We start from the raw sequence: 12,618 nt of genomic DNA, 5'->3' as shown, positions 1-12,618 counted from the left end.
AGGGAATGTCACAGAGACAATTCAGTTACGACCGCTGATGGAATGTTCTGGAGACAATTCAATTCCGTACAATTAGAATTGGCTAAATTAAAAATTTATTCTTGGGAATATGGGTGAAACAAAGAATTGGGAGTTGGATGGCCACTAGGGGGAAACAGAAGTTTAGAACTGTATCGGAGCTCTCAGGATTGTTACAATTATATTGTGGTTTCTTGCAAATTCATACTTTTATTGTTCGGTTGGTTGAGATGAATGAAAGTATAATGCTTTGAATTCCTTTTGTTTGAATGGAGATCTCCAATGAATGAATGAGTCTGTTTAATAAGAACTTGTGAACTTCCTCTGGTATTCCTGGTTTTTAAAATGTTGTGTTCTGCAAAACGAAGTTGCACATCAATTAGGAGGAGCGAATACACGGCAGTTAAAGTGAGATTTAAAACGGGGTAAGTATTTGAAAGTTCTTTAGAAAATCAGTAATAATGATTAACATTGTGGGAGTTAATTAGGACACAATTCTCAGGAAGTAAACAAAAAGCGAAATCAAAATGTATAAATTGGGATTTGCAAATGATTAGTTTGAACTCGGCATAGTCCTGGAACAAAGAGATCTAGATTAGTCTGAGGCGGTGGAAGTGATATGGCACAACTCCACCGGGTCCTAGTGCCCGCTGCCTTGCAAGCAGATGGAGCTTTAGGGAATACAGATATGGGACTGGAGCTTAGATAGGGAATATTACTTGCAGTATCAGGAAATGAGAATCTGATGGCAGGAAAAGATTAATAAAATAGATGCATAAAAAGAAAAATTAAGGTATAAAAACCGACTGGTAACTGGAGGAAATAGTGAAAGCAAAACTAGCAATAGAAAGAATGACACGGTTAATCAGCACACAATTCCAGCACACAATTCGGGGAAACTGACACAGGCCGTAAAAGCAATATCACTTGACCCGAGGTGCCAAATGTGAGCTGGAGACAATGATCAAAGAGTTGGAACAGCACGGAATCATTCAAGAAGTCACATATGCATCGACAAATAGCCCACTTCAGGCAGTTAGCAAGCATGATGGTACATTTAGAATGGTAACGAATTACAAAGCATTAAACAAGGTCACAAAAAGAAGGATAAACGGGGTTTAATCAATTCACAAAGTACATTGGAGAAGGTGGCAGGCAAACCTTATTTAACTACTATAGATTTAGCCAACGGTTTCTGGAGTGTTCCTTTAGACCCAGACAGCAGGGAAGAGACAGCCTTTACCTTTGGCACTAAACATTGCGTACACTGTAAATTGCCATAAGGATATGTTAATTCCCCGAACCACTTTCGGGCAATAGTAAGGGAGCTGATTAAAGATGACTTGGCTTTAGTATATATTGATGATGTGTTAATTGGAGATGATGATCAGGGGACACATGTTGAAAGAGTGACCAAAATTATTAAAACACTTCGTGAAGTAGGATTTAAAATAGGGGGAAAGAGATGCCAGATTGGCAGGAGCAAAGTCGATTATTTAGGGTATTCAGTGTCAAAGGCAGGCAGGGAGGCCAGTGTTGGGATGAGAGAGAAAGTTACTAGAATCACAGCGCCTGTTTCATGAAGTGGGGTTCAGCAAATCATGAGAAATTTGGGGTATTTGAGACCAGTAGTGGAAGACTTTAGTCGTCTTTATGCTAGACCCATTTATGAAACTTTGGAAAAGGGATTTTAGATGGACCAGTGAAGCACAGTTTGGACTAGTTAAAAACAGCAGTAGCAACAATTGGGCCATGAGAGGAGACACAAGAAGGGACGATTTGAGCATTAAATTTGATCTGTACGCAAATGGATATGGTATGGTGCTTGCTAATCATAGTTCTCAGACACCTATCAAAATTTGATAGGAAATTGGGCAAGGGCTGGATAAAAGTTTTCGGACATCGCAAAATGTCTGGCAGCCATAACAAAAGTAGCAGAGGGTTACAACTGAATTTTAGAATTGACAGAGTTAACCAAGAGGCAGGGTTGCCAGCAAGGCGCGAATACAACTCGATGGGAAAGATGGGAAACCATTCTTTCACACCCTGCCTTAATGTTTATTCATAACATTACAAAGGGACAGAAACTTGATAAATCAATTAGCAAAACAGAGTTGGTATATACAGATGGGAGTAAAGTTAAGGAGGACGAAAACAAGCTAGATGGGCATCCATTTTAAACATTTCAGGAAAGAAATGGTGGAGAAACAGGGGAGTAGCATAAAACTGAAACACCGATGGAGGAATGGTCATGAGGGTACGCAGGCCCTCTTTTTCCTGGGAGCAGCAAAAGTAATTTGTACTTTTTAATCACAGCTGATAGAAGCATGGGGAAAGTTGCATTAGAGAATTGGTCCCCAGTTTAAAGGGATTCATTGTGAACATAATGAAACATCGAGTCAAAGGTGTGGCATGTCCTGTAGCCCAGTAGTTTGGTCAAGGAGCAATCATATGAAACCTAGGAGAATGACTGATACAGCGTAGTCAGATGATTTGATATTGCATTTAGAACGACAGAAATGGGGAAATGCACAGAAATGGGGAAATGCTTCAGCTCCCAGGGAAATTTGGGGAATTCAGTTTGTCATGATTGTTTTGTGAAACATCAGGCAACACTGATGATTGAAGTTTGTGACCACAAGATAGATTTTGACCATGGGATGGTGTGCTAATGACAAATTGTAATTACTGCAGTGAAAACCTAGCAGACGACAAGTGATTGGGAAAGGGTGTGCAAGCTTGTGGACAAGTGACAAACTTGTGGTACGATTAGTGAGGGAGTACGTAGTTTGTGCTGTTGGGATGACCTGGGGACGTAAAATTAGCCTAACAGTGCTCAGAGACTGTATCACTGCAATTATGCAGTGCCACAGGATAGATCATTTCCCCCAACCGCTTGGACAACGGGATCCCTGCTCAACCGATATACTGATTGTGATGCTAGCCTGTATACGGATCAAGGATACTGCTTCCTTTTTGATGGCACAGCGACCAATGCTCTGTCGCCTCCATTTCCCCGCCAAATCGCTATCAGGACTCTAGTCCCTACCACAGTCCCCTGCCCCTCTGCGAGCGGGCAGTCTGAGCACAATTCTGCCAGAGGGGAATCCTGAGCACAGCTAGGGATTGGACCAATAGGTTATCATGAAATGATAAAAGGAGGGAATGAGGAATTGAACAAACGAATGTGATACAAAATGGGATAATTAGTTAGGATAATGTAGAGGATACCCGGGTATAGGAGCCGGAACAAAGGAACTGAGCAAAGCATGGCCAGGAAGGGGGAGGGGCAGTTGCTAGGACGGGAATGCTGAGTAAAAGGGCCCCCCCCCCCCCCCCCAGGGCTGAAGAATGTGAAGTGAGCCAATCAGGATATATAGAGAAATACAGCACAGAACAGGCCCTTCGGCCCACGATGTTGCGCCGAACTTTTGTCCTAGGTTAATCATAGAATTTTGGACAATTTGTCATGGCCAATCCACCCAACCTGCACATCTTTGGACTGTGGGAGGAAACCGGAGTACCCGGAGGAAACCCACGCAGTCACGGGGAGGATGTGCAGACTCCACACAGACAGTGACCCAAGTCGAAATCGAACTTGGGACCCTGGAGCTGTGAAGCAATTGTGCTATCCACAATGCTACCGTGCTGCCCTTAAGAAGTTAACCTACACTCCCTTATTCTACCCTAATCCAAGTACCTATCCAATAGCCGTTTGAAGGTCCATAAATTTTCCGACTCAACTACTACCACAGGCAGTGCATTCCATGCCCCCACTACTCTCTGGGTAAAGAACCTACCTCTGACATCCCCTCTATATCTTCCACCATTTATCTTAAATTTATGTCCCCTTGTAATGGTGTGTTCCACCCGGGGAAAAAGTCTCTGACTATCTACTCTATCTATTCCCCTGATCATCTTATAAACCTCTATCAAGTCGCCCCTCATCCTTCTCCGTTCCAATGAGAAAAGGCCCAGCACCCTCAATCTTTCCTCGTATGACCTACTCTCCATTCCAGGCAACATCCTGGTAAATCTCCTCTGCACCTTTTCCAAAGCTTCCACATCCTTCCTAAAATGAGATGACCAGAACTGCACACAGTACTCCAAATGTGGCCTGACCAAGGTTTTGTACAGCTGCATCATCACCTCACGGCTCTTAAATTCAATCCCTCTGCTAATGAACGCTAGCACACCATAGGCCTTCTTCACAACTCTATCCACTTGAGTGGCAACTTTCAAAGAACAATGAACATAGACCCCAAGATCTCTCTGCTCCTCCACATTGCCAAGAACCCTACCATTAACCCTGTATTCCGCATTCAGATTTGTCCTTCCAAAATGGACAACCTCACACTTGTCAGGGTTAAACTCCATCTGCCACTTCTCAGCCCAGCTCTGCATTCTATCTATGTCTCTTTGAAGCCGACAACAGCCCTCCTCACTATCCACAACTCCACCAATCTTCGTATCATCTGCAAATTTACTGACCCACCCTTCAACTCCCTCATCCAAGTCGTTAATGAAAATCACAAACAGCAGAGGACCCAGAACTGATCCCTGCGGTACGCCACTGATAACTGGGCTCCAGGCTGAATATTTGCCATCCACCACAACTCTCTGTCTTCTATCGGTGAGCCAGTTTGTAATCCAACTGGCCAAATTTCCCACTATCCCATGCCTCCTTACTTTCTGCATATATGGCTAGGTCAAGAAGTATATAGGGATAGCCTATGGGAATTTTGCATTCATTACTGTTGTCTTATTTGGTCGTATGTATGTGAAATTTGATGCAACTTGAATGTATCTGTACAGAAATGTTTTGTCCTTTGTTCACTCACTGTTGAAGATCCAGGAGACATGGTTGTGTCCTGCTCTCCCAATAGAGTGAGTCACCCAGCTAGCTGGTTAAAATAAACAATAATTGATACCTGCAAATCCATCTCAAATTTTATTGAGACCAGACTGACAGCAAAAGAATCAGGATTACCAGCGTTACCACACTCCACTCGGACCGTCCCTGCATGCGGCCGTGACACTGCAGCGCACGGTCCCATCTTCTGCCCGGGGGGAAGGCGAGGGCGACCGGGGAGAGGTGAGGGACACACTCACCTGAGGCCGACGTTCTATCACCTCTCATACACACACAGGCGCTCACCTCACACCACATCCCGCACGCATCGGACAGAGCACAAAGGCAGCTTCTGTAGTTGTGAAAGTGATTTCAATAACAAACAGTGCATACACGTGCCCTAGCCCTTGTAACTAATCTGTGTCCTGCACCCGTGGCAACTTACTCAGTGTCTAATTGTTTGACCTTATGGGCCCTTTGACTACGCCTAGGTGGTTCCCCAGCAGAACCAGAAGTGGACTCCTTTGATTCCTGCCCTGTCACTCGGGACCCCTTTGGCGGCCGTTTCCTGGGGCGGCCCGGCCTAGATGGGCCAGATGGGGGAAGGGGGATATGGGGAAAGGGGGATATGGGGGAAGGGGGATATGGGGAAAGGGGGATATGGGGAAAGGGGGATATGGGGGAAGGGGGATATGGGGAAAGGGGGATATGGGGAAAGGGGGATATGGGGAAAGGGGGATATGGGGAAAGGGGGATATGGGGGATATGGGAGAAGGGGGATATGGGGGAAGGGGGATATGGGAGAAGGGGGATATGGGGAAAGGGGGATATGGGGGAAGGGGGATATGGGAGAAGGGGGAAAGCGGGGCAGGCAGTGGGGGGTCTCCCTTGGTGATGCACTCCCGACCTCTGCATCTGCAACCTCCCGGTCCTCCGATCCGCATGCAAGTTCCAGGGCCCTCATCATGGATGGTGAGTGGTCGCAGTTCAGGTGGACCCCCTCCGGTCCTCTCACGCTCCCGGTTGTTGTGAGCGCGCTTCTCCTGTGGGGGAGAGCGGGAGGGTGGCCGGGATAAAGGGCAACAGTGTTAGGCAGACATATACATGCGGACCAGCGGTTGTGTGTATGTCGGCAGAGGTTTACACCACATCCTGCCACTGCAGCCTGCATGGGTGGGTGCAGCCATGTCGGTTGCACCTAGGGCTGTGCCACCCATCCTGTGCGGGGGGGAGGGGGGGGGGGGGGGGGGGGGGGGCTGTGCCCGGACAAGGTCGTTGATCTTCTTGTGAGACTGGACGCCTGTCCTTGCTGCCACGGCCACGGCACTGACGGCCTCTGCCACCTCCCTCCACAGGCGCCGGCTGAGGCGTGGTGCAACCCTGAGGCGTGTTCGGCGTACTCCCTCCTCTGCTCCACTGCATCCAGGAGCGCCTCGATGTCCTGCTCCTGGAACCTCGGCACTGCACGGCGGGCGGCCATTTTGACGGGTCTCCGGTTTTGGGGGGGGAGGGGGGGTGCGGGGGCGTCTTTTGTGCTGCGGCGCGGGGGGAGCCACCTTTGTGCTGCGATGCGGGGGGGGGGAGCCATCTCTTGTACTGCGGCGCGGGGGGGAGCCATCTCTTGTGCTGCGGCGTGGGGGGGAGCCATCTCTTGTGCTGCGGCGTGGGGGGGGGCCATCTCTTGTGCTGCGGCGTGGGGGGAAGCCATCTCTTGTGCTGCGATGCGGGGGGGAGCCATCTCTTGTGCTGCGATGTGGGGGGGAGCCATCTCTTGTGCTGCGATGCGGGGGGGAGCCATCTCTTGTGCTGCGATGTGGGGGGGAGCCATCTCTTGTGCTGTGATGCGGGGGGGGAGCCATCTCTTGTGCTGTGATGCGGGGGGGGGAGCCATCTCTTGTGCTGCGATGCGGGGGGGAGCCATCTCTTGTGCTGCGATGTGGGGGGGAGCCATCTCTTGTGCTGCGATGCGGGGGGGGGAGCCATCTCTTGTGCTGTGATGCGGGGGGGAGCCATCTCTTGTGCTGCGATGCGGGGGGGAGCCATCTCTTGTGCTGCGATGCGGGGGGGGAGCCATCTCTTGTGCTGCGATGCGGGGGGGAGCCATCTCTTGTGCTGTGGCACAGGGGGAGCCATCTCTTGTGCTGCGGCGCCACACGGCTTCACTGACAGCGTGCGCGTCGTGACGGGTGACGCCGTCGTGAATGGCATCACGCCGCTGCTAGCCCATTCCGTGCCGGAGAATTCGCGACGTTTCGGAGGGCCCGATGCCGGAGTGATTAGGGATGTTTTGGCACCAGGTTCGGGCCATCGCGCCGATTCACGGAGAATCCCGCCCCTTGAGTTGCTTTGTTGGAAGTGTTTGCACATTGGGCGCTGTATGATGGCTATGTCATTGCAAACAAAAGTTTTAAATGCTCTCTTTAAAGTATTACATACCCTTAATCTTTCAGTGGCAAATTCATGGTCCCCATGCATGCAAACAGATAATTTCTTACATATCAGTGACATTCTACAATGTCACAGAGATTAACTCCCCATTTGAGCTGCAAAGGTATGTTCAAAACAATGACTTAAAAGTGTAAATGAATTAGATTTTACTCACATAAATGACATATTTACTCGAGTTCCTTATATCAATCCAAACAAATGTGTCAAAAACAACTCTCTGATTGTAATTTGTATGGAACAGTGTGAGGGTGGTCTCCAAGCTCCAATCAGGCTCTGGAGGAACAGAATGGAAGCAAGACTTATAAATTTGGTATGAAGCTTTAACACAGTGCAGAATGCTGGTGGACTTGGCCAGAATCTAACTTACCCTCATGATCCAAAAGAGAATAACAGGGGGAGTGGTGACTCAACTAAATGGTCTGTTGAAAGGTACATTCCGTTACTTAATTAAATGCATAGTCATTAATCAGTGCCTGTCAACTTAATCTCACCCGGCACCCTGGCATCTCTGGATCTTGTACCCTCCTCCTCTTGAGAAAGGTGTGGCAGCAATAAATGGAAAACCCAGGATAGACCACATTTCACCTATGTGGCGTTTACTCACTTAATATGTGCTTTAGGTGGACTGCAACGTGCTCTCACAACATAAAAGAAATGTTGCTTTAATATCTAAGAAGTTGCTCCAGTGAGGCATGAACCATACGTCACCTTTGTGGTCAGATAGATCTACATGTACAGCCCTGAAAAAATGCTCATCTCGGGATGTGCCGTTCTCTGCAAGTGTCTCTCCATTCTGGTAGAGATGGGTCCCAGAATTGTCCTGTTAAAATCTTTAAAGTGCAGCAATAACGGAAACAGAGGATTCCAGGCACACAAGAGCCTCTCAATGTTTCTCAGAGGTGTTAAAAAAGAGGTTAATGATAACTAAGCGGTGGAGACTTATTTGAAAATTGTTGCATGCCTTTCGTGACATCCCATTCAGACATGGTAACTGGCCATCCTCCAATTTCATCCAATAAATTTAAGAGTGGCGCTGCATCCATTTCCTCAATAGAATCTGCAATAAAGAAAGAAAAACAAGACTTGCATTTACATAGCGACTTTATGACCTTAGGATTGCACATTATAGCAAATTAAGTTCTCCTGAAGCCGGGTTACTGTCCTTGTTTCAGAATTTACCCAGAAGTAAGGCAAAAGAGAGAGTGTTTCTTGCAATCACAGTTAATATTTTATTAAGCAATTGGAAATTCTGTTCACACTTTATGCCAGAGACAGCTTCAAATTCATGAACAAACCGAACAAAGTTTGCATTCTCTTAAAAGAGGCATAATCATTCCATTGTTTTGATGCTTTTTTGTTTGCATGTTAGTGGTGGGTGGTTGAACGCTTGATAGCTCTAACAAATACATTTTTGTGCGCAGACGGTCCCAGTGATTTGCAGTGAATTGAATGAATTGTTGTAAACCCATTGCAACGTAAGTGTGATAAAACATAATTAACAAGTTCATTGCTTAATTTGAAACCAATAACCTTTGTGTTTGCAACACTCTTTATTAAAGTGAGAGATGATTGTATTCCAGAACAACACTGTTATGTTTTGTGCTTACTTTTTTTTTTATTCGGACACTGGATGTAGGTGTTGCTGGCGAGGCCAGCATTTATTGCCCAACCCGGATTGCCCTCAAGAAGGCGGTGCTGAACGGCCTTCTTGAACTGCTGCAGTCCATGTGGTGTACGTACATCCACAGTTTTATTAGGAAGGCCATTCCAGGACTTTGACCAAGTGACTGTAAAGAAACAGCAATATAGTTCAAAGTCAGGATGGTGTGTGTCTTGGAGGGGAAGTTGGAAGTGCGGATATTCCTATGCACCTGGTGCCCATGTTGTTTGTGGTGGTAGAGGTGGCGGGTTCCTGCAGTGCATCTTGTGGCTGGTACAACACTCCTGCCACTGTGCATCAGTGGTGGAGGGGGCAAATGTTCAAGGAGGTGGATGGAGTGCTTTGCCCGGCACCCATTCAGCCAAGTGGAGTGTATTCCATCACATTCCTGACTTGTGCCTTGTTGATTTTGGACAGGCTTTGGGGGACAGGAGTTACTTGCCACAGAATTCCTAGTCTCTAAACTGCTCTTGTAGTCACAGTATTTATATGGCTGGTCCAGTTCAGTTTCTGGTCAATGGCAACATCCAGGGTGGGAGGGATCCAGCAATGGTACTCTCAAAGGGAAATTGTTAGATTGTCATTTTTGGCGCTGGGCACTACCTGGCATTTGTATGTGTGAATGTTATTTGCCATTTATCAGTCCATCCTGAATGATGTCCAGGTCCTGTTACGTAAGGACATGGGTTTCTTCAGTATGTGAGGAGTCGGGAATGGAGCTGAACATTGTGCAGTCATCAGCAAATATCCCCGCTTCTGACCGTATGTTGGAGGGAAGGTCATTGATGGAGCAGCTGTAGATGGTTGGTCCAAGGTCACTACCCGGAAGAACCACTGCAGTGATATCCTGGGACTGAGGTGACTGACCGTCAATAATTACAGCCTTCTTCCTTTGTGCTAGGTATGAATCCAGCCTGCAGAGAATCCCCCCCCCCCCCCCCCCCCCCCCCCCCCGATTCCCATTGACTCCAGTTTTTCCAGGAGTCCTAGATGTCTCACTCGGTGAAATGCTGCCCATATACTTCAAAACGTCTGTTTGAGTTTAACAGAGGTGATTCCAAAAGCCCAAGCCTTCCTGATGGAACTAGATTCTTATCCTATGGTTTACAGTGTTCTAACATCCTTCTTTATTGTGCAAGGGAAATTAATGAGTTGCCAACTTGGAGGCATGCTGGGAAATGCTTGACGATAGTTCAACACTGCTTTTGGACTAAAATAAGTAGGTCAGGTAACATAAACAAAATACTGCTTAATATTCTGATCTTGGCCTTATTATGAAAACACATTGTCCTCTGAAAGATAACAAAATGTGTACTCGAGTTAGTTTTAGCCAAGGACAAGAACATACGTACTACGTATTTCATCATACGTACTTTCCAAGGTCTATTTAATAGAATTTACAGTGCAGAAGGAGGCCATTCGGCCCATCGAGTCTGCACCGTCTCCTTGAAAGAGCACCCTATCCAAGCCCACACCTCCACCCCAACCCCACAACCCAGTAACCGCACCCAACACTAAGGGCAATTTGGACACTAAGGGCAATTTAAAATGGCCAATCCACCTAACCTGCGCATCTTTGGACTGTGGGAGGAAACCGGAGCACCCGGAGGAAACCCACGCACACATGGGGAGAACATGCAAACTCCACACAGACAGTGACCCAACCCGGGAATCGAACCTGGGACCCTGGAGCTGTGATGCAATTGTGCTAACCGCCATGCTGCCCTATTTACTTCAGATTATAAAAACATGCTGTCTTCAATCGAATCTCAGAATGCAGTGCACTGGCTTTTGCAGCTGGAACACTCTCTCTCCACAAATATTTTGTGTAAATAAATTTCCTTAAATCAAACCTCGAGGAATTTGTCTTTATTATAATTTCCATGAGAAATTGGCGTAGTCGTTGCAGTTTCCCTAATTTAACGGAAAGTAAACCCCGAAACTAATCTCTAAACAGGACTCTCCCAGCTGAAAGGGGGGTCTGCAGCTCGGCAGCCTTAATTACTGGCCAGTCACTCATGCTAGGAGAATTATCTTAATTAATAAATTAATGATAGCTGCATGGAAAGAAAAAAGGTGCCTTAGAGACTAAGTTTTAAAAAAAAAAAAGACTTCGAGGTTTGTGAAAGGATAAACACCGGTGTGTGCTCCCTGTAGTATTTGTAAATGATTTTTGCGGTCGTTGTTATTGTTATATATATGTTCTAAAGTATTTTGCACAAGGAACGATTAACAATAAACTTAACGTCCCCTCACAGTTCATCCCGAAGCCTCAGTAAAGATATCCGGAGAGAGAAAGGTGAACCCCTTAAAGAGGACAGATAAGGGAGTCAAAATGAGTAAGAAAATGAAAAGAAAAATCGTAAAGCAACAGAATGAGGTAAGAAAACCTATATGTCCTGCATAGGAATCTAATGAAGCTGACTCCCCTCTTGAAACAAAAAAGAGGGGAGTAAAAGTAAATAGAAGATTAAGATAAAAGCGTAACAGATGGGTTCCTGTGGAAAAAAGGAATTCAGATTTCTGTGTGAGATAAAGCTAACGGTTAACTGTGATATTTGTGAGCTGTGAGAATCTGTGTGTTTTGTTTGACCAATCAATTTTAGTCAACGCATGAAGTGCTGAGTGGGTTGTATTTTTTATCGTCTGTCATTGTGAGTCAGAGATTATAATTTAAGTGATTTTGTTGAGATTTCTCTAATGAACTGAAACATTGGAAATTCGATCAGTTTAAAAGTAAGAAAGTGCCTTTACGAATAAAAGTAATTGAATATGAATAAGTTTTTAGATCATGTGAAAAGACATAAATGGCATTATTCAAAGTTCTCCGCTCCTTAGTTTCTGTAGGAAACATAGAACATAGAACAGTACAGCACAGAACAGGCCCTTTGGCCCTCGATGTTGTGCCGAGCAATGATCACCCTACTCAAACCCACGTATCCACCCGTTACCCAACAACCCCCCCCTCTAAACCTTACTTTTAGGACACTATGGGCAATTTAGCATTGCCAATCCACCTAACCCGCACATCTTTGGACTGCGGGAGGAAACCGGAGTACCCGGAGGAAACCCACGCACACACGGGGAGGACGTGCAGACTCCGCACAGACAGTGACCCAGCCGGGAACCGAACCTGGGACCCTGGAGCTGTGAAGCATTTATGCTAACCACCATGCTACCGTGCTGCCCACATTAACCATTTCAGCAAGCAGTTGACCTTTTCTGAATTAACAAAGAAAAATATATGTCTCTAAGAATAGCTAATGCCTATAAAATTAATCATTGGAAATTGACTTAAATGTGTGGTACTTATAGCCCCCTCCCAGGGGATGTTTTGCTGCTTCTAAAATACTGTTATGGTGTATCTTAGCCAGCTTTGAAGGATGCGATTGCAGTCCCACCCGGCATAAATGGGGGCTGAGTTCCCAATAATGATAATCGTTAGAATGAAGGAAATGAGTCCCTCGAACACTGGTCAGCAAATAGAGGGAAAGAGGCGATCAGGCAAGGGGCCAAGAAACATTTAACCCCCAGGAAGGATGTACCACAACTAGCGACACGTTCCCCTATTAGGCAGACAGTCACTCTGCAAATTAGGAGCGGTAATACATTGCATTGATAATGGAATGTTTATAGAACT

The 12,618-nt window shown here is 46.3% G+C and overlaps 1 protein-coding gene across 1 annotated transcript in view; it reads right to left on the bottom strand.

The window, feature by feature from the left end:
- mmel1 (membrane metallo-endopeptidase-like 1) overlaps positions 1 to 12,618 on the bottom strand; it is a 112,336-nt gene that overhangs the window by 56,130 nt on the left and 43,588 nt on the right. Inside the window, exons 6-7 of the mRNA XM_038773851.1 lie at positions 8,280 to 8,375; positions 7,473 to 7,591 (exon numbers count right to left, since the gene is read on the bottom strand). Of these exons, the coding sequence (XP_038629779.1) occupies positions 7,473 to 7,591; positions 8,280 to 8,375 (215 nt within the window). The remainder of the gene's footprint in view (positions 1 to 7,472; positions 7,592 to 8,279; positions 8,376 to 12,618) is intronic.

This window comes from Scyliorhinus canicula, chromosome 16, assembly GCF_902713615.1.
Source record: "Scyliorhinus canicula chromosome 16, sScyCan1.1, whole genome shotgun sequence".
Lineage (NCBI taxonomy): Eukaryota > Metazoa > Chordata > Chondrichthyes > Carcharhiniformes > Scyliorhinidae > Scyliorhinus > Scyliorhinus canicula.
The sequence above is the reverse complement of the archived record's forward strand: the minus strand, read 5'-3'. Positions and strand labels throughout refer to the sequence as shown.